Consider the following 27,157-nt stretch of genomic DNA (forward strand, 5'->3'; position numbering starts at 1 on the left):
GGGATGCTAACGTTTGTTCAGCATTATTCCTTTAAAATGGCTGATAATAGGCCTCGGTGTGCTTTGTAAAAATACGGTATGATTAATGGCCAGCTGTTGCATTGGACGTTGACTCTGTGGCCAGGTTTTCTCTAACATTATGGTATTCAAGCTTTAGATATGGGTGCATTTTGCAAAGATAATGGTGTTTGTGTCCTAAGCCAGATTTGCACAAGAGGGAAGGAGAGAGAGAGAGAAGAGAGAGAGAGAGAGAGAGAGAGAGAGAGAGAGAGAGAGAGAGAGAGAGAGAGAGAGAGAGAGAGAGAGAGAGAGAGAGAGAGAGAGAGCAGCAAGCTGGCAACTGACTGTAAACCCAAGACCAGATGGAGACAAGGAGCAGAGAGAGAGAGAGAGAGAGAGAGAGAATCACTCTGTTTGTGGATCAGATTTAGGCTACATTAAAAAAATGAAAGGATAGTAAAACCTGAAATCACCTGCAATGTATAGTACTGGTAAACAGCTTAAAAACAGTATTAATGAATATGTAAAAATGCTTAAAAGTTTGTGTGATGTTTCAGGTTAGTGGTAGAAAATATTATCGTACACTACCATTCAAAAGTTGTTTCTGAAAGAAGTCTCATGCTCACCAAGGCTGCATTTATTTGATCAAAAGTAAAGTAAAAACAGTAATATTGTGAAATATTGTTACAATTTAAAATATCTGTTTTCTATTTGAATATATTTTAAAATGTTTTTTATTCCTGTGATGTATTCTTTTTGTGCTTAATATTTTTTGTGGAATACGTAATACATCAGCAGAAAGTTCAAAAGAACAATATTTATTTGAAATAGAAATCTTTTGTAACATTATAAATGTCTTTACTGTCACTTTTGATTAATGCGTCCTCGCTGAATAAAAGTATTAATTTCTTAAAGAAAAGTAAAGAAAAATTCAATTGTAGAGTAGCTCAAGATTAAACCAACAGAAGTCAATGGAAAGTCTTCTAAAAAAAAATAAAAAAAATGTGTGTGCATGAAAGAGGGATATAACTGACAGGTTTGGTCAAGCTTATACAAAAGGGACACTTTAAACACTGCTGACTAAAACTTTTTGCTTTATTTTTCTATGGCTTTTCGCCCATGTATTGACCAACCGTGAAGTTAAGGTGATGATACACAGGGCAACTTTTTGAGCAATGTTGCTGGGCAATCTTGCCCAGCGATTGTTGCTTGGGCACTTTCCCATTGAAAATGGGCAATACATTTCTATCTGGATAATTTAGATTGGTTGTGTGCTTTGTGTCTCATCTGGTTGCCCGTTGACGGCAACATTGCCCAGCAACATTGCTCAAAAAGTTGCCCTGTGTATCATCACCTTTAGAGGATATAGATTGTTGCAGCAACCTCATATATTAGGTACTTTGTAGTCTGAATGAACTTCCTATTTAATCGTTTCAATAGTTGGCTCAAATGACTGTGGGTGTGATAGACCGGCTGAGGATAAGAAAAGGAGGAAGTGAGGGAGGAAGTGACTAAGCTAATAAATCCAGCACTAAACAAATCAGCCACTGAGCTAATAGGAAGATTTATTAGCCTGGTTTAAGTGTTAAACACAGCACTGCAAATATAAGCTTTGCAGCCATTTTCAGTGTAACAACAGAACCAAACTACAATTTGCAAGTTTTTCTTTCATGAAAATCATTTAGATTACAAACCAATCCAGATGAACCTCTAGTTTTATGTTACTGATGTTCTTTGCACGTCTATTTGTGGTATCCTTGAGTGTATCAGTGTGTACCATTTACCGGCCTTACATGGACATGACAAAAGTTTGTATTGAAGTATTGAATATAACTTTGTATAGACATTCGTAAGCTGTTATTTAACACTTATTGTGTTAACATGTCATGTATAAATGTTTTAGTTTTGTGGGTGTACTTTCAAACATGTTTATATTTGAGCATTTGCAGTTTCCCAGAACACGTATTTTAGTCATATCTGTCAGGTTGTAGGAACATTTCATACTTTATATCCCCAAAAAAGCCCACAGGTGCTTCTGTCAAGCTGCTGCCTGGGTTTGCTTTAATCGTCTGAAGGGAATTAATTTAAGACCGCATTTGATGCACTCTCCAAATTCTTATTATCATTGGCTAGATGCCTAATTTGACCCAGAATGCATTAAACCTAGTTTGCTGTTTGCTTTGAGTGAGTACTTTTCCCCCTTATCACAGGTTTTGTTGTTGGATCGTGTTTGTGTGTACACGTAAATGTGTCACCATAAGGTCTCTGCATGCCACCGTTCTCTCCAATCCACACAACGGCATGCATTTGAGTGGCTCCCGCTTCTCATTTCCATCGCACACAATAGCCCTGATGGCATAGCAGTGGTGTTTAAAACCAACTGGAGCTGCTGCATTCATGCCTTTGTGTGCATCTGTGCACTTTCTGCCGCAGCATTCTGAATACGGTGCTGCCCGCCCAAAGCCTTTCTGGCCCTCAAGGGATCAAGCTGAGGTACAATTCATTCCAGGTGGCCTTTTAAATCCCAGTGGTGGAGGAGATAGTCTTCCTCACATTTGGCCTCAGGTCTTTTAACTTAGGCAGCAGGGGCTCCAGCGGATTGTGGAGTTCCTTCAAAAGGCCTCCTTGAAGGACTTGCCGCCTGCTGAAGAGAGAAGTGAAGAGGACTGTTGCTTTTATTCGGACTCACTCGGCTAGAGGAAGGATTGGTGGAGGGAACAGTAGGGTCAGGGATGAGGGATTTCATGTATGACCAGAACCTCTGTTTTAACCAGGTTGAACCATTTAACTTAAAACTCTCAAAGACAGGTCAAGGACAGCAGGAACCGTTATTTGTCCATGTTAATGTGATACTTTTGTTTCTCATTAGCGTCTTCAATCTTCTCTAAAGCCTTGGTTGACCAATTCTGCTTGTGGAGTTCCATTTTCCTGCAGATTTTAGTTCAAACTTACCCCATCACTGTTGCCTGGAGGTTGACCTTGGACCAATGACCTAGGCTGCATCCAAAATCGCATACTTCATACTTAAAGTAGGTGAAAAACAGTGTGTGAAATGAGTAGTATGTCTGAATAATAAAACAGTAGGCGAAACATACTGTACACGAATGACCTACTACTTTCACCGAGATTCTGAAGTGCGCATCCAGTGGACACTTTACTATCCCATGAGGCCACAGGGGAGTATTTTTGAATGGCAGTGAAACGAAGCAACTGACTCTGATACGTCCCATGACAATGACAACATGATGTAGTGTAGTATGTCTGGATTACAGTCATGCTACACACATTTGTACTAAATAGAACATCGTTCTAGCTACGTATTCAAAAGAAGTACCTCAGTTTTCAAAAGTATGCAATTCCGGACACATCCCTTGACATCCACCTGTTTCGGGTGTGTTTAATTAGGATTGAAGCTGAACTCAGTAGGATAGTAGCCCTCCAGGAGCAGGATTGGAGACCCCTGAATTAAACGGTCCATTTGTTTGCTGCTGTGCCTTTAAGAAATTCCTCCTTCACATGTGAAATAAGCAATAGAGCTTCGGCTGAGCTGTGAGTTAGCTGTCAAGTACAATATAGTTTTTGACTCCCCCATCCCACCCTCTTTGCAAAGCATGTATCATAGTGACAGGATCATAAAACAATCTGAGCCGGAATGTGCCGTTCAAACTGTAAAGGTCAGATTGAAATGATCACTATCTTGTTAAAAGTAAACTTTGACCGCTCTTTCCTAATGTTAAGGTCCTTCAGGAGGATATCCAGAACCACTGGTGATGTCACACAGCCCAAGCAAAATATTTGACGGACTTGGGAGTTGGGATGTAGTGGAATATTTTCATAAGAGTCGTGTTCTGGGACCAAAGTGACTAGCTGAACTTTTCAGGGGTTCAGTCTGTATGTGATTCAAGGCAACCCAAGGCTTGTTTGTCAAGCTATTGTACCAAAACACTCTCATTGCAATTCTTAACTATTTTAGCGAATTGGTGGGAAAATCGTATGAATTTGTATAATCTCATTCATATATTTTCATACGATCTGCTTACGCCCCACAGACGGTTAGGATTGGGGTGGACCTTCATGCTTAGTGTTTGTTTGTTTTTTAAATGATACATTTTTATGATCAAATCAAATCAAAACGGACAAATTCAGACAAAATCACCAACTCGTAAAATATGTATATATACACTCACCTAAAGGATTATTAGGAACACCATACTAACACTGTGTTTGACCCTCTTTCGCCTTCAGAACTGCCTTAATTCTACGTGGCATTGATTCAACAAGGTGCTGAAAGCATACTTTAGAAATGTTGGCCCATATTGATAAGATAGCATCTTGCAGTTGATGGAGATTTGTGGGATCCACATCCAGGGCACGAAGCTCCCGTTCCACCACATCCCAAAGATGCTCTATTGGGTTGAGATCTGGTGACTGTGGGGGCCATTTTAGTACAGTGAACTCATTGTCATATTCAAGAAACCAATTTGAAATGATTCGAGCTTTGTGACATGGTTCATTATCCTGCTGGAAGTAGCCATCAGAGGATGGGTACATAGTGGCCATAAAGGGATGGACATGGTCAGAAACAATGCTCAGGTAGGCCGTGGCATTTAAACGATGCCCAATTGGCACTAAGGGGCCTAAAGTGTGCCAAGAAAACATCCCCCACACCATTACACCACCACCACCACCACCAGCCTGCACAGTGGTAACAAGGCATGATGGATCCATGTTCTCATTCTGTTTACGCCAAATTCTGACTCTACCATCTGAATGTCTCAACAGAAATCGAGACTCATCAGACCAGGCAACATTTTTCCAGTCTTCAACTGTCCAATTTTGGTGAGCTCTTGCAAATTGTAGCCTCTTTTTCCTATTTGTAGTGGAGATGAGTGGTACCCGGTGGGGTCTTCTGCTGTTGTAGCCCATCCGCCTCAAGGTTGTGCGTGTTGTGGCTTCACAAATGCTTTGCTGCATACCTCGGTTGTAACGAGTGGTTATTTCAGTCAGCTCTTCTATCGGCTTGAATCAGTTGGCCCATTCTCCTCTGACCTCTAGCATCAACAAGGCATTTTCGCCCACAGGACTGCCGCATACTGGATGTTTTTCCCATTTCACACCATTCTTTGTAAACCCTAGAAATGGTTGTGCGTGAAAATCCCAGTAACTGAGCAGATTGTGAAATACTCAGACCGCTGTCTGGCACCAACAACCATGCCACGCTCAAAATTGCTTAAATAACCTTTCTTTCCCATTCTGACATTCAGTTTGGAGTTCAGGAGATTGTCTTGACCAGGACCACACCCCTAAATGCATTGAAGCAACTGCCATGTGATTGGTTGATTAGATAATTGCATTAATGAGAAATTGAACAGATGTTCCTTTAGGTGAGTGTAAGTATATTATGTTTTCTCAAGAGATCAGGTTGCATTGTACATACAACAAGATAACTCCAGTAAACCTTCACGATAGACCAAGGGGCTTGAGCACCTATAGGAATGGCAGAGATATTCCTCAATAATAAAAAAAAATAATTAAAAGATTGGTGGATCTCACATAGGGTCCCAGCAAGTCATAATACACACAATGCCTCATTAGAATTTGTCTTTCCATCTTGTTTAATATTGTAATTAAAACAAAAACTTAACAACAATTAACTTAAAAAACTTAAAAACAATTAACACCGGCATCCTCTTCTATTAGTAGCAGTGCTGCTACGTTTTCAAATTATAAGTCATCGTCATTGTCAAGTAACGAATTCAACTTAACCAGGTATACACTGCAGCCTGCACATTTAAATGAAGTCATTGCCATTCTTTTCTCTCCAAATATCCTTTCTTTCGATGCAAATTAGGCTCATTATAGAATGTGCCTGATTCACAAACATCAGCACTATTTTACTGTAAATGCGGCTTTTTTGGAAGGTATGTTTGAGTAAATTTTCTTGTAATCATGGCAGCAGTAATTGTAAGCCAGGCGAAGGTTTTTTTTTTTTTTGAAGTCTTTCAAACATCCTGTGTAAAAACCTCAACTCCTGGAGTGAAAAACTTTACCATTCAGCCATTGTCTGGGTGCATTTCTTTGCATAGGGCACAATTGTCCGGTACAAACTGCGATCAGGCCTAATTTTGTGGGTGTGTTTGTGGCATCACATCATTTGCATAATTCCTTCAGTAAATCGGATGGCAACACAATGCAGCACATGCAAATAAACAATGCTATCAGTGGGCACAGTATTTCACAGTTTCACATTCTTAATTCCCCCGTGACTCGTCGCTCTTTTCCATGCATTCACAATGAATGGAGGTTTTTAGGCTTCAAAAAGGACACAAAAGCACCATAAAAGTATAATAAAAGTGGCCTTTGCGACTTGTGTGCTGTATAGTCCAAGTTTTCTGAAGCCATACGATAGCTTTGTGTGAGAAACATACTGAAATTTAAGCCATTCACTACATCTGCTTAGTAAAGAATAGTCTCTTGCATAGACTTTTGAAAGTCTAATCCAGTTTGCAGCTTTTTCTAGCCAAGAACCGCCCACTTAGAAAGGAAGACACCGCCTGACAGAATGACAGATGGACTTAGTGATCAGAAATGTTGTCTATCCACAAGTACTGATTATTTAACATGCATCACTTAGAAAACAAATAGTTATATACCATTCTGTAGATATCTAGATTATTGACTACTTTAGGGTTTAAATAAAATATCAGGCATAAAGATTTGATGCCTCTAATGGCTTATTGATTGTTTTCCCCCTTAAACGACTTAGTACCTTCTGAATCTTAACACAACTCTGTATCCAAATGGCCTAAAAATGTGGGTGCATTTACTCACAGAAATGGTGTAGATACCAGCTAATCAGACTTAGTTTTGTGTGCAGTATTCATCAGAAAATCATTTGAGTGGACTGTGGGTGTGCCGTCTGAGGCTGAGACTAAATAAAGAATAACCAAAATATAACCATCTGTTCATCACATCCATTCTACTACAGAATTAACATTTTACTGCCAACCTAGACATTCTTCTGATGCAAAGAACTCTAAGGCACTTCATCTAGGCAACATTTTATCCTTCATTGATAATTTTATCCCAGAATGCATTGTGATTAGCTCATTGAAAAAAATCATACAAGATGGAGGACAAAAAGAGAAAGATGTTGACTAATGTACTGTACTTATTTCTAATTAGAAATTTGCCTATCCATTATTTGTGTGTTATACATGTTTGTGCTTAGCAGATAATGGTCAACATGCTGACACCAGACTTGTTTTTTTGTGTGTTTTTTTTTCCGAAAAGAGACACTATAGAGGGAAGGACACAGAGCACCCCTTACGAAAAGATGTTTATTCAAGTGTGCTATTAGTATACTGCTTTTAAACTAAAAATAAGAAAATACTTTAAGTCTACTTTTTTTGTACTTCTAAATAAGAAATGTACTTTATGCACTTTAAGTATACTTGACTTATACTGACAAGTCTAAGTATATTTGGCCTATACTTGTATTAAATCTTTTGATCAAGATATACTTAAAGTATAATTAAAGGTGCTGTAAGCGATGTCACGCGTTTTTTAGGGCAAAAAATTTTTTGTCACATACAGCAAACATCTCCTCACTAACCGCTGGCTGCCTGCCCCCTGAACACACTGTAAAGAAACGCGATCTCTGTAGACAGCCCAGGCTCCACAAACAGCAACAAAAGCAAACTGCAGCGACCCGCTCCCTGAAACATAATAAACTATTCCAGCCAATGACCGACAAGAAGGGTTTGGGGGTGTGGTTTGGGGGGTTAGTGTGCGGATGAGGAGGAGGGAGGGTCTAGCTAGCCTCCGTTTTGTTTGACAATAGTTCGAACGTCAACAAGAAGTGACGTCACCCAGGATCGCTTAGAGAACCTTTAAGTATTCTAAGTAAATTTGGCTGGTAGTTGTGTTTACTCTTTTGATTGAGTCCTATTTCACATAGTTTTACATACTGTCATATAAACTTACATCACATACTGTTATATAAATTGACATTGTTTTAAAATATTGATTTCTAAAGAAATTGTTCCTAAATTGTGCAGATGTTCCTAATTATTAGTATCTGAAATGTTGTATAGGCTAGTCCACGCGAGTGTATACATAGGAATTGACTTCATTTCCACTTTATACTTTCCCCGAATTCCCGCCACTGACTGAATTTTCTGACTATCCATGTTTTCATAGGGGGCGCTATTACGCATCCTATGAAATAGTACAGAATCTCCTTATCAAATCACAAACTAACCTCATGCTCCACTTGTCACTATGATGGTAACCCCCTGGGGGAAAAAACATAAAAGAAACTCTTCTAAATTAGCATTGCAAAACATTAAACACTAAGGGCCCTATTTTAACGATCTGAAACGCAAGTGTCAAAGCGCAAGTAACTTTGTGGGCGGATCCCGGCGCTGTTGCTATTTTCCCGGCGGGATAAATGCCTCTTGCGCCTGGCGCAAATCTAAAAGGGGTTGGTCTGAAGTAGCTTCATTATTCATAGGTGTGGTTTGGGCGTAACGTGAAATAAACCAATCAGAGCGTCATCTCACATTCCCTTTAAGAGCAGGCGCGCTTGTTCTAAAGCGGATTCCTATTATAACAGCGGATTTGCCAGGCGCGCGCCAGGAGCGGTTCACAGCCGAGGAGAGCAACGTTCTCGTCAGGGCCGTAAAACACAGAGAAGTGACATTGGGGATGGAGAAACCCACCCAAATTAACTTCTGTTAAACAGGCGTATGATAATTTGGGTAAATGTGTAAGCTACATGTATGCTTTACATGCATGCATTTCTATCTATCTATCTATCTATCTATCTATCTATCTATCTATCTATCTATCTATCTATCTATCTATCTATCTATCTATCTATCTATCTATCTATCTATCTATCTATCTATCTAAATAATGTATGATTTGCAAAAATGAAAACTGCTGCTTAGATGAGATAATCAGAGTGTATGCGCGTTGTGCACACGCTACATTGATTATGGCCAAGCATGTGCCCTTAAAATAGCATAATGAACAACGCGCAACGCGCCACTGACTTTAGACTAGGTTTTTCTGGTCAGTGGCGCATTTGTTTTATAGAACAGCAAAATAGCATGAGGGAAAGTTTGCGCCGGAACACGCCTCCTCTTTGCGCTGAACCGCCCCGGGGAGCGCAAGTGTATTTCTTAGTTAACCGACGTGTGTCTGTGGAGGGAAAAGCCCGCTTTGCGCGGGTGCAAAATAGGAATGATACATGCGTCAGTGTACAAAGTCATTTGCGCCGAGTGCAAGATAGGGCCCTAAATCTCCCACTTAACTCTTTACCCGACATTGACGGAAATTTCCGTCTCTCTGTGTTTTCACTGTTATATGGTAGGGGGTGCTATGGCACGTTTTCTGAAAGAGTACTGAATCTCCTTATCAAAAGACATGTAGAAGAAAGAAGCAGAAACAAGCGATAGCATATGTAAGATGCATATGTAAAATAATGCGATCATCAACATTAAACAGCATAAATAAAAACTGCCTAATGTTACTGAATGAAATGTCGACCCAGGACAAGGTTTAGAACTGTGCAAGCTTTGGGGGTGCTGATGGACTCGATCTACTCCATCTATGTTTTGATCATCGTTCTGAATCCGATTTAGTATTTGACAAAAACGCGATTTTCACAGCTTTTTGCTGCAAAATGTTGCTTTTTTTATGAAACTTACCCACATTCAAGTGTTGATTAAAAAAAAAATGCATTAAGCTAGAATAAAATAGTTGTTTTTTGGTTTAAAAGAGGCTCTGTACTTTCTTTTTATATATTGCATTTTCAGATATTCAGACAACAAAATATTCTGGGGCCCATGAAACTTTTGTGAAATGACCAAAATCGCTGGCAGTGGCTGGCAACTTAAAAAAAAAAAAAAAAAAAAAAAAAAAAACACGCTGGCGGGGAAAGAGTTGACATTAATCTTGCACAAAAAAAAAAAACATTATGTAACACTTAATTTTAGCATTTACCGTACTCTCCCTTTCGAGTGCAATAGCAATGCAAAATTAAAACTAAAAGAAACAAGTTTATTAAACTCAAAATAATGAAACAATGAAGAGTTTGGTTCCAAAACGCAATAAATCCATTTAGATTAATTTGAGTAAAAATGTGTTTTCTTTACCAAGAAAGTAAAAAGATGAAAACCACTATTTTCTGTTTCAAACTTTCACATTGCATTTGTAGGTCATAATAACAAAAAAAAATTAAATCCAGGTTTTGATTTTCAAAGATTTATTATAAAAACGGATTATTTTTTTCCCCAAAATGCAATAAATCCATGTTTTTTTTTTAAATCAAAATGCAATTAATCCATTGAATCAATATAAAAGTTTTTTTTTTTCATATTGAAACTGTTGAAAATAGACAACAACGTAAGTTTAATAGTATAATATTTTTATTAAGAACTGTAAAGAAGATTGAAAACATTTTTCCTCCTCCCGAGTGCCTCATCTTCTTAATCTCCTCACGTAAATGATTCGATTTCGATGCCTTACGTTTCTCACCCACCGCAGAAACAACCACAGGTTCATCAATGCCGTCAAAATTATTCATTTTTTGTTTGTTTGTTGATCGAAAAGTACAAAATAGATAAGAAAAACTAGGAAGCCGGGTGTATTTAAGACGCTGCCGTTACTGTTTACATTGCGTGGAATGGTGCGTTGTGATTGGTTGAGAGTGGAATGGTGCGTTGTGATTGGTTGAGAGCGGACATATCGCATTCTGCAGAGAAGGGAGACTGGCGTTTGTCGCGGTTTGGAAAGAAAGGGAGAAAACATGACAGAATAACACGGCGGATATCGCATTTTACTTAAAATTAAACATTGACTTTTCAATACCAACCAGATACAATACTGATTTTTGCAGTAACTAATTTTTTTTAAAAATGGCGTTTATCGCGTTTTGGAACCAAACTCTTCAATGCAGGTTACTTAAAATGTATAATCAAGTAGCCTACTTTACATGTTTTAGCATGTTTGTCAACACATCAGAATAAGTGTAATTCTTTAAAGTGTGACAAAAGATTATTAAAACGTAATGGTTTAAAACGTTTTTAATGGAATTTTTTTTTATTTGACATTATTACAAAGTAGACTTTAAAAAAAAGTATACTTAAGAAACAGTCATGATCCTAAAAAGGGCCTAGTGACTTCACGTGTCGAGTTACTGCATATGTTGAGCGTTCAGTCAAGTCAGTCACAAAGCTAATGTAAATGGCAGTTAGAATAGCTTTAGAATAGGCAGCAAACAGCACTCTAGATTGTGTTTTCTATGCATGGTAGCACAATAAAGAAACTCTTGTTGAAATTTCAGAGTGCAGTTGTTGTAGAATAAATGAGTTACCAGAAATGTCAGAAGGAAAGCAGGGAACTGTCTCGCCCCTGTGTTAATATGTGTGTGGTGTCATGAGGCTTCAGGCTTTAGTCTTTTATGAGACACACTGTCAATAAGCTGTCTGTTACACCTCACACTCATGCCTTATGGCATTGATTGAGGAATTACAGCTCTGCTTCTTCTCTCTCTCTCTTTCTCTTTGCTGCCGGTGGCCTGCGTCTCTGATCCATGTAGGCGTGTATCACAGCATGGGTTTGCATGTGTCCTGTTGCGTTTCACTCGTGCGACTCGATGGGAGTCAGTGTATGTTTGTGTCTCGCTGTTTCCTAGAGTGTCTTTGTGCTTCATGGCTTTCCAAGCAAGTTTTTTCCTTTTTGTTTTTTGGCACTGTGTGAGTTGCACCATGTGGAAGCATATCCCCCAACCATCTTAGCCATAATGTACTTTCAATTTTATGATGACTCAGTCAGAAGGTTTCTAAAAATAAGCCTATACGTTTGTGATAGTACATTATTTACTTTAATTAGATACTCTCATCATATATTCCATACAGAAAACAAATGGCATGGGGAGCTCAAAGAAATGAGCAGTGGATCTGAAATTTGTGAAGATCAGATGCTTTGAGCAAATGACCTTAATAAGGTTAAGCATCCTTTTCTAATTTAGAGCAATGTATTGAATATGCTAAAACATTTCTTAGGTTTTGATGCTTGGAACATAATCTGCATAATCAGCAAGAATTTTCGAAGGATGTATTATGATGGCCTTTTTTGTTTTGGTGCTTGTCTATCCTGTGGACATGCATAACCAAACTTGTGAAATTTATCTAGTGTGAAACTAGTCAACCAGCATTGTCTTCTTGATTAAACCGGTTAAATTAATTAAAGTAAACATTGTCATCACTTATTCATAAAATTAACTGTCCATATTCTAAGTTACATTAGCTCTGTGACAAGAATTCAATTGAACACATATTCAAATTTAGTTACAAAACATATGAGAACCAATCAGTTATTTTAGTATATACCATAGTTTTTATTCATATTTTGAATTTATTTAAAAATATTTTAAACATTTTAATTTATTTAATTTTTAAATTTGAGTAATTTTAGTACTTAAACTTAAACTTATTTTATTTTAGCTTTATTTCAATTAACAAACGTAACAATAACAACACTGAAACCAATGGCCTTTGGCATCATTGATGTCAAACCTGTCAAACCATTTGAATATGGCCTTTTTGTGACTTTATGATCCTTTTTTTTTTTTACATTTTATGGCAGCTCTGGTCACTATTTTCTTTCATTCGATGTAAAGATCACTGTGAACACTTTGAAAAATATCTCCTTTTGTGGAAGAAAATAAAGTATTTTTTATGACATGAGAGTGAGTACATGATGACAGAATTTTAGGGTGAAATATCCCTTAAGAAACCTGATGAGACTGGCAAACCATCCTGGGGACCAGCATCTGATACCCAACATTCACTGGTGTTGTATTATGCTTGTCTTTTCAGCAGGCACATACAGTATGGCATGTCTCTGTTTAGTTAAATCTTATTTAGGTATTTTTAATGAGTATTTACCAGTGCATTTGTTTTTGTGTGCTTATAGTGAAGTTGTGAGGTCATCACAGTCTATTTGCGTATGTGCTATAGATCCAGGTCCAAGAAGGAGAGTCCAGAGTGGAAGGATACAGCAGCAAAGCTTCTCTCTCACCCCATAATTATTGACTGTGTTATGTGCTGTGGCTTATTGGTTTCACGTTCTGCCAGCTTGAATTACATCCCTCAACGTCTGGTCACGTACTCCACCAGCCGAGTTTCCAAACTCAGACATCTCCTGTGATTTTGGAGGAATTAGAATTGACATCTTTGAACTTCCTTTTGAATCCTGCAGATTTAGGCGTATTAACAGAGGAGGAAGTTGGCTTACGCTGAGATGTGTCATTGTAGAATAAAGAGTTTACCTCACTTCGGACACCTTCCATTTGGTTTTTACTAAATGAAAATGACTATGCATAGCAGAATTCCCTAGGAGAATGTGTGTCCTTTGTTAAGAGATCTGCACACACTTACTTTCTAATAGTCCGTGATCCTCCCACCCAGATTTACATCAGTCAGGTTGTCAGGCGTTCATCGCCCTTATCAGTTAGCAGACAGGTCGATGTCGAGGAGGTCAGTGACAGTTTTTCATTATTCAGTGTGCATTTCACAGGAAGTGACAGTAGAGTGTGCGGTAGCAACACACTGGGGAGCAATTGTCGCAAAGTACAGTAACTAATATCCTAATATCCTTTTCCAAAGGGGTCGTCCCCAAGAGGGGCACTTGATAGCCCCCTATTTGTTTTATTGGAGACCTTTGGGCTCTAGAAAGTATAATTGGTGCTTTCTAAGGCAGTAATCATAATTACTATTGGTCATGGGTGAAAAAAATGGTTCCCCTCGCCCACAGCTGATTCTAAAGATTTCATTGGTCATGCCAATCACAGTGCTGATTGCCTATAATGCTATAACAAATACTAACCTCTAACCCTAACCTTAATGTCGTTGTGGTGTGGGTTGCACATCCTGATAGATAGCATTATTGTTTGTCGTGATCAGATGCCTCTATGATAACTCTAAACTGAATCCATGAAGTCTGACCTTTTCTTGAAAGGAGACTGTGTGATTGAGTTGACCAATCAAATTAGCTCTGGGCCAAAATGTTCCCTTTACTAGCTAGTGACCCGGATGGGAGTGAGGTTTAGGGGGGTGAGTGTAACAGTCTAACAGAAGCCAGCTGGTTAGAGCTGTGCACATAAATCTTTCTCCCCTGACCTCAAGCAAATGAGGCTAGAGGCTCCAAATCTTTGGCATAGTTGTTAGCCTCCCGCCTCCATTTCAGTTGACGCTGGTTCGAATCCGACTCAAAGCTGTGTGAGTAGGACCAGTTACACTTACATTGATGAAAAGACCCAAACCATAACCTGTGGGAAAAACAAAAAACAAACATCTTAATCAACCAAACCTGGTTTGCTGGTCTCCCAGCCAGGTCAGGCTAGTCTGTTGGCTGATTTCCAAGGGGTTATGGGCAGTTTTCAGCTATTTTCACCCAGTTAAACCAGCTAAACACCTGCTTGGCCAGGCTGGGACATGCAACCAACAACAAACCAGCTTTTTCAGCAAGCTATGTAGAGATCAAAATATCACAGAGACCTAAAGGACCAGGTGCACTCTCTCACGGTTGAGCACATAAGCCTTTCAGAGTATACTCTACACTAGTAGACCTTTGTTTTCAAGCACTGAAATCACTCGCTGAATGCAGACTGTGTTTGTGGACGGTCACCGTGATTTTGCCAAGGAAGATCCTGGAACAACATTCCGGTCCGAAAATGTAGTCCTAACCTTGACATCCCTCATATCTGATTGGTTGATTGGAATGTTGTTCCAGAATCAACAAAGATGTTGATCTAGGGACATGTTGTACTTGGTAAAAATCACCTTTGTTCTCCGTTTGGGGAGATCAGTAGACTGTGCTGATGATGAAAATTATGTCACGTTGACTGTCGGTTAGCCAAAGTGGAACACGAACAAAGGAAATACAGTATACTCTGGGTTTAAGGTGGGCTCTTTTAACTTGGACCACTAAGCAACCACCAACCACCCAAAATGTTCAAGAAACCAGCTAGAACCCCTTAGTAACCACATAGCAATTTGCTAAAAACACTAAAAACCACATTAATCCAATCATAACTGACCAATTAGAATGCCCATTGCAGAATGCAAATTTTTTACCTTTTGGAGGGCAGTAGCTAGCTACTATTCACTGGGACAGTACTATTAAAGGCACATCTTTGCACATTATAAAAACGTTCATAGTAGTAGTATTACTGTTAGGTACTGCTATGCTAATTTTAGCAGTAGATAAGGTACAAAGTTGTTCTTTTATGGGTGCTTCCCAAGTGACAAGCTGTTGTACCCCCAAAAGGTTAAATGACACTGTAAACCCTGCTCATTTTAGGTCCTCGTTCCATGCTAATGCTATTTCTATGCTGGATAATATTAGCTGCCCAGGTGCAAACTGCTAATCCACATATTCACGCTAGATGAGGTGCTGATAAGACACTGCGGTGAAACCATCGAGTTCACTCATCACCTCTGCAGTCAGATGGGGGAGAGGGTTCGTTTACAGAGGCGTGGTGGAGACAGCGTGTCACCGGGGGTTACAACATCAAGAAAGTCTGACAGCAGTCAAAGAGCAAACAGAAGGAGGGTATATGAATGGTTGCCTGGCAACAGAATTAGGCAGTTTTCAGCTTTGGTTTCCAGTCAAAAAGAGACGTGCTTTGCTTTCACTGTCCATACAGAGATTGTCACCTGTCATTTACCAAGTGAATGTGCATAAATGTGTGCGTGCCAGGGCTGTATCCAACATAAACACTTCAGGGGACGTTTTCGGAGTAGTGGGCATGTATGTTTTTCAATGACCGATTCTTAAAATGGTACTTTTGAATGAACCCAATCTTGAATATTCAGGTGTTTCAACCAGGGTGGCGTAAATCAAAAATATGCAGAGATTATGGCGGCGATTTCAGTGCTGTGTATTGCAATCAGACTGCGTATAATGAGTATATGGTGTGAGAAACCGTTTGAGTGAAATGTTGTTTTCGTGAGACAAGCCAGTTAGAAAGATGGAAGGGAGAAAGATTGAGCGTAATTGCTCTGTAGAGAGATAAAAGAAGACTGAATAGGGAGGAAAGAGAAAGACAGCAATGGTTTTGGAAGGATAAAATAAAGAAAACAATTGTGCCCTGGAAAAAAGCAAACCAGAGAGAGAGAGAACATGTTAGAGAGAGAAGGAGAGAGAGACAAGAGAGCTTGCTACCAAGAGGTCAGTTTTTTACGCCTCAGGTGGAGCCCTGTCTTCATGCCACTGTCAGATTGTGTGTGTACATTCACCCTGCACTGCAGCAAGTGCATTTCATTAGCTTAATTTTCACATAACAAAGCAGCAGTCACAATCTCCTCTTTACTATACCTAGCATCAGAGCCTTACTCTGACAATAGCAGAACCTAGCAAGCTGTCTACCTAGACATCATTTTAAGCAGTGGTGGATCAAGTGTACAAATCAAGTCCTTGAGTAAAAGTTCAGATACCCTAATGAAATAATACTCCAGTAAAAGTATTATGTATTAAGTACTCCTTTTCCATTTTACTTGAGTAAAAATAAAAAAGTAATTGATTACTTAATGTACTAATGGTCTTAAAGGCAAAAAGAACTGATTAATTGGTTATTTATTTAGCAATATACTCCATCCTAGTGCTCAAAATGTGTGTGTGTGTGTGTGTGTGTGCGCGTGTGTGTGTGTGTGAGAGGGTGGGGGTGGGGGGGGGGGGGGGCTATAATAGAGGGTATGCGTATGACGTCACCGTCGGCCGGAGTGAATGCGGTCACGCCCACAAGTGGCAAAAAGACTGAGCGGCAGCATTTGTTTTCAGCGTGAACGCCGTGAAAATCACACAAAACACATCTAAAACGGGAAAGAGCTTTGTGATCGACTGTACAACTAGATTTGACCAGAAATCTGAGGTACTGTATATTTTTACAGACTGCAAAAAGCTACAGAACAGACTATATTCTGCATAATTGGATGTTTTTAAATAAACACTGACAAAAAACTATACAAGTTTTAGGGCTGGACGATATGATGATATACAGTATAACATTAATGTAAGTGATCACTCGGATTTAGACCTATCTATATTGTATTTATATAAAACGTTTACAGGCAAATTGTCTTCATTTATTTCCCCGGCGTCGAAATCAGGCACATATAAATGTCAGGAAACACGATTCCTGGCTGCATGTCAATATCCATGGATCACTGGATCTTTGATAAGTTGTAAGGAACACTATATCGAGTCCAACTTTTAGTTTAAACTGATAATAGTTTGTTTTACTCGCGTTAATGCAGTTTCCCCTATTAACTCCAGTCACGCAGCAGCTCTTCTGCCACTCAGTCCCGCTGAGGGGGGCGTGTTCCGGCGGGGAAGTGACGTTAATGCATTCCCTCTATATACAGAACTAGACACACAGATAGAGCTTAAATATGTTACAGCTTAGGGTACGTTTACACGACAACGTGCTAAAAACATAAACGTTTTTTTTCTTTTGTACAGATGACAATGCTATCAAAACGGATCCGCGGAAACGACTAATAACGCTGTATTGTGCATGCCAGACAAGTTGGCGATGTCACTTTGTAAAGAAAGACTATACACAATCTTTTACTACAGTGCACTCGAGCAGAAAGCACATGCCTATAGACACAAAACTACATAATTTATAAAAAAATTTGTCTGACTTTCATTCTAAGGATGTTAATCTTGATAATACTGTATTATTACTTTGTCTTCTGGGTAAATTTCATCTTCACAAAGCCAGAAACATTCACTGTAATCCCAATTTTGGAATGTTCTCCTCTGATATAAAGTCCTGTTTTTCTTCCTTTAAGAAAATTTCAAAACATTTGAACACAAACGCTTCGAAAACATCCTTGAGTCTGTTGTAAAAAAGCTTTAATTTTTCATGATGCCAAAATGTTATATTGTGTTGATTTGTGTAATTCTTTTAACGACTTGTGATGATGTCCGTATGCAAAACGTCGTTGTCGTGTAAATGAACGGCCAAAATGCATAAAAAGTCTTTCGTTTATAATTGAAATGGTGTCGTGTAAACGGCCCCTATGTCTGACATAATTATGAATTATAATGAATTGTCAAGTAGAAGATTAGGCAGACACTTGTATTGATCTGTGATGATACACAAATGTGGACATGTCGACATTCAGCCATTTCATACAATGGGCTTAAACAGCTCGCCCTTTTACAGCAGATTTAGTTCACACTGTCACTGACAGTCGACCTAAATTTGATTTTCATTTAAAAATGATAAATCCTAAAATTCGGCATTAGTAACTTACTTCTTTTTCTTTTCTTTTTTTTTACTTGTGAACTCCGTGAATTGTTAAGTGGAGACCGGATCATTTGAATCAGTAAGTTGCTGACTCAAGAACAGATCCAATCAGATCGGTCCAATTCACGAATGAATCGTTCAATTCAATTTGCCAACCGATTAAACAGGTTAATTAAAAAAATAATAATAAAAAAATCAGCTTGTTCACATATTAAACTCCATTTAGTCTTGCAGTGAGTGGTGATTTCTTCAGTTCAAAATAACTAGGAATTATGTTTTATGAAATGCAGTGGAGTAAAAAGTATGAAACACTTATTTAATTCAGAATGGCAAAGTTTTGATAAAAAAAAGTTAAATAAAATGTATGTGCTTTTTATGATTATTACAGTATCACCTAATTAGCTTAGCAACATGCTACTGTAACCAGTGCTCGAATTGAATCAAGTCCCAACCATAAAAAAAAAATTCACCATAAAACATTTTTCTGGGCGGGGGATTGTTTAGTTGGTTAGTCTCGCAGTATACACTTTATCCAAAATATACAATATATTTGATCATAATATATACATAATTTCAGTCCAATGTTATATAACAAAGAGAGATAAACTACTATTCTTCTTTTAAATTACTTTCTAAAGTAATACTGGATTTAGAGGGTGAAAAAGCAGCAGACCCAAAAGGGCAACTATGGCAAATATACCAGGGCACTACATATAAGGCACTTGAAGACCCGTAAAAGCATGACTTCAAAATACATTGAAATGTCTCAAAAACAGTAGAAAATAATCAGATGGCTTCCAGACTCACTGGATGGCACTGTCAGATTCAACAGTGGCACAGGAATTATTATTTCAGAAAGCAGTGATAAAGGAGCAGTCGGTAACTTCAAAAGGATATCTATCTTCACAACTGTTTTATTACTTAAACACACAGTAGCAAGGATGGAAAAATACTATCAGGCTGTAATGATACTGTAGAGATGAGATTAGGTATGAACCCAGGTGCGGGAGCTTTACTCAAAGAGTGCAGGACAAGGGCAAACAGGATACAGTCTTTGTTTAACATAGGCATGTCCAGGAGATTCTCAAAAGTTTGTCAGCATTATTACTCCAGTCTTCAGTGTCACATGATCCTTTAGAAATCATTCTAATATGATGATTTGATGATCAACAAACATTTATGATTATTATCAATGTTGGAAACAGTTCATATTTGTGTGGAAAGTGGAAACCATCATACTTTTTTTTTTCAGGATTATTTGATGAATAGAAAGTTCAAAAGAACAGCATTTATTTGAAATAGAATCTTTTGTTACATTATAAATGTCTTTACTGTCACTTTTGATCAATTTAATGCAACCTTACTGAATAAAAGTATTCATTTCTTTCTCAACATTTTTTTTTATAAATTCTTACTAACCGCAAACTTTTGAATGGTAGTGTATAATGCTACAAAAAGTTTCTATTTTTATTTCAGATACATTTTTTCTTCTTTTGAATTTTCTATTCATCGTGTACACAACTGTTTTCAACATTGATAATAATCATAAATGTTTGTTGAGCATCAAATCATCATATTAGAATGATCTCTGAAGGATCATGTGATGAAGACTGGAGTAATGATGGTGTAAATTCAGCTTTAATCACAGAAATAAATTATATTTTATTGTATTATTATTTAAAATTGTAATAATATTTCATAATATTACTGTTTTTACTGCATTTTGGATCAAATCAATGCAGGCTTGGTGAGCAGAAGATACTTTTAAACAGTAGTGTACATCCAACAGAATGATTCTAGCTTTATTTACCAATGTAGTATTTACCCTAAAAATAACTGGATGATTGATGTGACACTGTGATAATAATGTTTGTTCCAAAAGACTTAATCAAATGCAGAAAACTAGTTTATTAGATATTAAACTTATAAATTGTGACAAAACAGGCTGTCAGTCTGTGTGTTGGTGGGGATTTTTCAACGATTTCAGTACACGCGTTTTTTACATAGTTACGTCCAGTAGGTGGCGACAAAGGACTGTTATGAGTGAGTAAGTCGGTCAGCAGACTATTCAAACATTTCAGTGAAAAAGGCTGCTTTATTCAGGAACAAACAATGCTATGGCTATCAATGTCAATCATTGCTATTTCAAGAGTGAATCCCGCATAAATGCGGATGTAATTCCCAAAACTTTGCAGCGTGTACGTGGCCATTGGTACACCTCATACCTCATACACTTGATGGTTGAGTATAGTGTATAGTATAAGTGCATATGTATAGTATGTTATTTGGGACACAACTCTTGTGTGCTTCATGTGAGGAGCACTAATATATGTAGTGCTTGTGTTGCACAGTGTTTATTTAGCATTCTAAATCAGTCTCTTATGTGGCTACATTTCTATTATGATGATTCCTTCAGGCACATTCACACAGGACACATCCTAGCATAAAAAAAACAGCTTGATGGAGCGTAACAGAATTGAACAGAAGGCATGTTTATAGCGGCATTAACTCCTATACACCTTTGCTAATGGGTAGCCTGCTTGACATTAAATACTTTTGGAAATTTGTTGTCATGGCATTTTGCTAATTATTATATGTGCTGCTTTAATGAGCTCATATAATTTGAAAGACTGCAGGAGCATAAAATAAAACTATGGGGGGGGAAGAAATTTCCATATAGATTTGTTTAAATTGTAACCAAAAATATCTATGTTAATTACAAAAAGCGTATGGACATGCATGCAACTATCTTTAACACTCAATATTCTTGAACATGTGTAAATAAGAAGTCCTCAGGTTCATCCGAGAAGCCCTCATTGGTCCATTGTTTAAAACTGACATTGATTTACTGCACTGCATGTTATAAACTATTTTTAACATGGCATAGAATCGTAAGAACAACACACTTGTGGTGTGAGACGTTCCGTAACGGACAAAGATGTTTGTCTAGTCCATATTTACCATAGACCAACAATTAGCGCAGACAGAACGCAAGAACATGTCCTGTGTGCACAGCCCCTTAGAAGACAGCTGCCAATGTAGACAGCAAGGCAGTATGCTAGCTTCTGTCTATTTCTCCCTTTCGTTCTCTTTTTTCCTGTCAAGGCTGTACGGCAGTTCCATATGTTCATTGCATTCATGAAAATCTTTCCTCTCCAGCTAAAGTTAATCCTAACCTGCCTTTCATGCAAAGACCGCCTTTACAGCACACTGCTCTCCCACGGCGGAAAACCTTGTCTGCTTTTATAGTGTGGGATGAAATGTGTTATGGCTCATATACTCGTTCATACTCCTTTGAGAACAGTTAGAAGCCGTGAATAATCTCTAGAAATTGCTTCCATTGTGATTACAGCGCAAGGAAGTGTAAAGCATTCTGGTGGAGTTGAGACTTCCTGCTTTGCTACCTGTATTTTAAATTAGCATATCATTTGGGTGAAATTAATTTATGTAGATTAGTCCTGGTTGATTGTTGGCTGTCTAATCAGATTGTGTGTGAGTGAACGTGAGCGTGTGTGTGCATTGGCCCCAGTTCCGCGAACGAAGCTGGTGGTTTACGTGCTCTATGTCCCAGATTTGTCTCTCTGTGGTTTTTCAGCTCTTTGAAGCATGTTTTTCTTTTGCTTCCCTGCAATTCCACACTCATTATAGGGACTTATGAACATGCCCTGCTATTACAGTATACATCTTCCTTTCTATGTTCCCATTTACTTCGGCGTTGTCAACAAGGTTCAAAATAAACACTCGCCAAGCTCCAAATGCAAGTAGAAATTGGCTTTAGTGAGTTACTCGCCAGTTGGCCAGTAACGTTATTAGGAGCTGCAACATAATACATGGTTTAAAAGGGCTACATGAAATAATTTTTATTGCTAATGTGTAAACAGCTTGTGATGGAACTTAAAAAAAAAAAAACGAGACCTTCCTAGGTTGTCTATGAAAGCATGCACAGTGATTTTTATGTGAAGGACGTTTTTGCTGGGAAAATCAAAAGGATGTGATGTTTACGCGTGCTCCCGAGAGCCTTCCATTCTATTCCAGATGGAGTCCACTAATGTCAACAAATGCACAGCACAACACAGACTCCAACAAAATAAAAAACTTTGCTGTTTCACCACGGTAACATTGACATAAACAAAGTTAATCTGTAATGATTCAACAAGGTCAACTACAATGACACATTAATGAATACTTATACAATGTTTAGGATAATGTCGAAAGAGCCATTCTGTACTGTAATGTCAATGTGTGATACAAAGAAAAGGGATTAATTCAAACTATAGTCCCACATAGCCAGATCTATACTGTATGGTCTAGTCTCAAATATACTTTATAGTCATAACAATGTAATTTTAATTACCTCATCTTTCGACATCATGCCAGTAAATTGCAGAGCTGGTGCAAACATATCCATATCGCTATGGATGCTTTCATAACTGCTGTTTTCTCACTGCTGTCAGTGTATTTATTTTATTATTGAGAGGAAAGCGTCCAGTGCATATTAAAGGATTAGTTCACTTTTAAAAAAACTTTTGCTGATAATTTACTCACCCCCATGTCATCCAATATGTCCATGTCTTTCTTTCTTCAGTCGAAAAGAAATTAAGGTTTACGATGAAAACATTCCAGGATTTTTCTCCATATAATGCACTTTACTGGGTACCAAACGAAACAAATCTTTTTACGAGTCATTTGATTCATTTAACGACCGAAATGAACGAATTGACTCTGAAAAAGATTTGTTCATTTTGATCGTTCATCAAAATGAACAAATCTTTTTCAGAGTCAATTCGTTCATTTCGGTCGTTAATGAATCAAATGACTCGTAAAAAGATTTGTTCATTTTGATGAACGAGTTCGAACAGGAGAGTCACACAGAACAAAGCGACGCGAGCATGTGAGCTTATAAAACTTAAACTTTGTTATTTATTTCTTAAATGACCGATCGTTTCGCTTGATAAGACCCTTATTCACCGTCTGGAATCGTTTAAAGCCCTTTGAACAGTTTGCAGTTTGCACTGAAACTGTCTTTTGGACCTTGGACCGTTTGGTACCCAGTAAAGTGCATTATATGGAGAAAAATCCTGGAATGTTTTCATCGAAAACCTTAATTTCTTTTCGACTGAAGAAAGAAAGACATGGACATCTTGGATGACATGGGGGTGAGTAAATTATCAGCAAAAGTTTTTTTTAAAGTGAACTAATCCTTTAACATAGCCCATTCATCTAAACGTCCCTCTCATCAGCATGGATGGCATCACGATATTCGTTAATAGTATATCGCAGCAAAGGTATTTCCAACTTTTTTTTTTACTTCTAAGCAAATAACGAAAAGGAACTTTGTCGTGAGTATATCATGGCCTTGAATGACGTTCAGTCTCTTGTACATTACGTCACTGATTTGGCTCAGGCTCGCTCGCCTCACTATGAAATGTGTGTATGAGTGCGAGCACAAGCAATAAGTTGCTTGCTGCAGTTCACTTAACGGCCACTGGTGTCGCTAATAACAATGGTTACTGAATTCTACATATAGCCCCTTTAAGTCAAATTGTAAGATTCATGCACAGTCGGATGCTTCTCGATGTAAGTGATTTAAAGACAGTCAATTGTTTTGTTCCTGAATGAATCAGTGTTTTTAATCGATTAAGATAAAGATTCATTGACTCACTCATAAATACAGTCACCTTTTCATTCCTGAATGAGTTAGTGTTCTTAAATAAGTCAATTGAGTCAGCCATTAAATATTTTACTCATAAAGACAGTCATTTGTTTTGTTCCTACATAAATCAGTGTTGTTGAATGAATTGGTTGAGTCAATAATTCAATCACTCACTCATAAAGACAGTCACTTCATTCGTACCTTGAATGAATTGGCTGAGCAAATAATTCAATGTCTCATTCTTAAAAACAGCACCTTGTTTCATTCCTGAAAGAATCAGTGTTGTGGAATGAATCGGTTGAGTCATTCATTCAATAACTTGTGCAAAAAGACGGTCACTTGTTTAATTTCTCAATGAATTAGTGTTGTTGAATTAATTGGTTGAGGCAATGACTCAGTGATTCACTTATAAAAACAGTCACTTGTCATCGTCTCCTGCCATAAGTGCAATCTGCAGAAAAAGTCACTGAAAAATCCCCTTCACTAATGTACAGTGCTGTTATCATTGTGATGTTTTCATACGCTGTTATCATTGTTACTATGTTATCATTTTAGGAATGCTGCTCAGCCAGTCAAATTCAAGACTTTAGTGTCTACTGCATATGAATCTCAATTGCTATGCATATGCTAATACTAACAAAATGGGACCCTTGATGTCAAAAACAACACCAATAAATACACAATAGCCATTGACTGAAACAACAGCTATCATTCATCTTGTCCACCCCCATCTACACCAACAGTGGCGCTTGTTGGCACGTCTGAGTCAGAAAGCAGCTAGGCGGAAAGGGAATATTGATGGGGGATGGCTTGCACCTTGATGCAGATATTAAGCAGATCTGTAGGCTGAGTAAGGGAAGGCACCCTGCCGTGAGTGATTCATTTGGTTAGTCGTGGTAGACTAACTGTGAATCTAGAAGAGGAGATCAGCTGTTCAGATCCGTCTGTCTTCACTACCCTTCTGCTTCTCTCCTCGCCACATGCCTCCTTCTCTCAACCTCCACCACTTTCCTGTCTCTTCCCTACTCTACTGTACTTCCTCCTTTCCTCTCGTCCTTCAGGGGCCCTCTCTCACACTCATCTCACACCCTTAGACAATCACTCGCCATCACTCTCTAAGGGTTTTCACACTCACCCGTTCCTCTTCTGATAATGCATCGACTCTCTCTTTCTCTTGTTCTGCAGGTGGAAGAATGGCCCTCACGTTTGTTCTTTCGTTTCTCCTCGGGTCTTTCTCCCTCACCATAGCCTCACGTAATACGACCACAGGTAATGGAGATGTGTTTGCACTTTTTTTTTCTTACATATGGATTTGTGTAACTTTTCTATTTCCTGTTTTCAGTTGTAATTTGTTTTTTTGTTTTTTTACTTTATTTATAAGGATGGGAACTGTAATTCAGTACAAATTATATACTTAAGAAAAATACTAAACAATACTATTTGTGTTTAAATGTGCACTCAGTAATATGGTGTTTGTTTTGTACTGGCCGATATGGTTGTCTTGGACTTATACTGACACCTTGTGGCGTGGATGTATCACATAAAATAAAAGTTTTTCTTTCATTCACAAACTGCAAAGTTCAGAACTCAGCCAAAACATAATTTCACTATTGATTCACAATAGATTCAGCACTCAATATGACTTCTCATTTCATACATTTCAGAGCAGTGTTTCCAGTATTTTTATTGAATGAAACTGGTTATTTTAGTTTTATTTATATACTAGTATTTATTAATATTTAAAATTTGAATTAGATTTTACTTATTGTATTTTCAGGTCACTTTCAGTTCATTTTAGTTTAAGTTTTGTAATTTCTTTGTCAATTTTTATTAGTTTTTTTTCCCTATTTTTGCTTCAAAGTAGTATAATATTTTTTTTTTTTACTTCAGTTTTAATTTTAGTACTTCAACTTATTTGATTTCAGTTAATTGCCAAGGCAACACAAATTTTGTTTTAATTTGTTTAAATATTAATTTAAATAATCAAATATTTACATTTAATTTTTTGTTAGCTTTATTTCAATTACAAATAAATTATTATTTTTTAATAAGGAAAAGGTATTGGCCCCCAACTTTAATTGTGTGTGTGTGTGTGTGTGTGTGTGTGTGGTCCAGGTATTGTTGTGGGGACAAGGATAGGAAAACATTTTTTTATGTTGTGGAGACATCATTTTGGTTCCCACGAAGAAAACAGCTTATAAATCATACTAAATTATGTTTTTTATTTTATTTTATTTTATTTTTTGTAAAAACATCATCTTCTGTAAGGTTTAGGTAGGGTTAAGGTAACATGTAAAGTTTGTACAGCACAAAAACCCAACATATGTGTATGTGTGAGGGAGAGAGCATTTCAAGGGATTTGTGTGTCAGTTTTTGTGTGCATCTATTTGTTTAATTGTTTCTGTTTGCTATGTAGTGTGTTGATATTCCGGGTGTGTAAAATAGTCTTATTCACTGGTCGCATCAGTCAGCATCTAGAATTGAATTTTTTCTCACGTCTTCTCCATCCAGCTCTAATTGCTTCCTTCCTATCTCAGATATTACAAGCTTAGCTAGTCTCCTTTGCCCAAGCTGAACGACTAATGAAACACAATATCAACCCTATTAGATGTCTGACAGCTATAATAAGTACATAAATCCTCACGTATATAATCCCCCCCCCCCCCTTGTCACACTATACACTATATCGCCTGTCAGATGAGTGTTGACTGCCATTTATAATAGCCATTAATGAAAAAGCCATTGCCAATGTTTTGTGTCTTGTAAACAAGAAACATGGAAGTAAAAAACAACAACATGTTGGCAAACATAAAAACATGGAAGCCAACAGTTTAACCATTTTTGATGTTAACCATTTTTTGACCAGATTAATATTAGCGATGGAGATTTATTAATATCGAGTAATTTTTTAATAAACCACTCTGTCTACAGAAGTATTTTGTATGTAGCCTACCTTGTTACCTTAAAGGAATAGTTCACTTAAAAATGAAAATTCTGTCATCATTTACTCACCCTCAAGTTTTTTAAAACCTGTATGAGTTTCTTTCTTCTGCTGAACACAAAGGAAGATATTTTGAAGAATGACAGAATTACAGAAACCTGACAGTTGACTTTCATATAGGAAAAAAAATATATACATTTTATATTATATTATAATATACTATACATTTTGT

The 27,157-nt window shown here is 37.6% G+C and overlaps 1 protein-coding gene across 2 annotated transcripts in view; it reads left to right on the plus strand.

Annotated features, from left to right (window-relative positions):
• Nucleotides 1–27,157, plus strand: part of gabbr1b (gamma-aminobutyric acid (GABA) B receptor, 1b) — a 145,025-nt gene that overhangs the window by 8,529 nt on the left and 109,339 nt on the right. For both annotated transcript variants that reach the window (XM_056254479.1, XM_056254480.1), the window contains exon 2: nt 25,170–25,253. In XM_056254479.1, coding sequence (XP_056110454.1) covers nt 25,178–25,253 — 76 coding nt within the window. In that variant the 5' untranslated portion in view covers nt 25,170–25,177. The remainder of the gene's footprint in view (nt 1–25,169; nt 25,254–27,157) is intronic.

This window comes from Rhinichthys klamathensis, unplaced genomic scaffold, assembly GCF_029890125.1.
Source record: "Rhinichthys klamathensis goyatoka isolate OS25496 unplaced genomic scaffold, OSU_Roscu_1.1 h1tg000111l_1, whole genome shotgun sequence".
NCBI classification, from domain to species: Eukaryota; Metazoa; Chordata; class Actinopteri; order Cypriniformes; family Leuciscidae; genus Rhinichthys; species Rhinichthys klamathensis.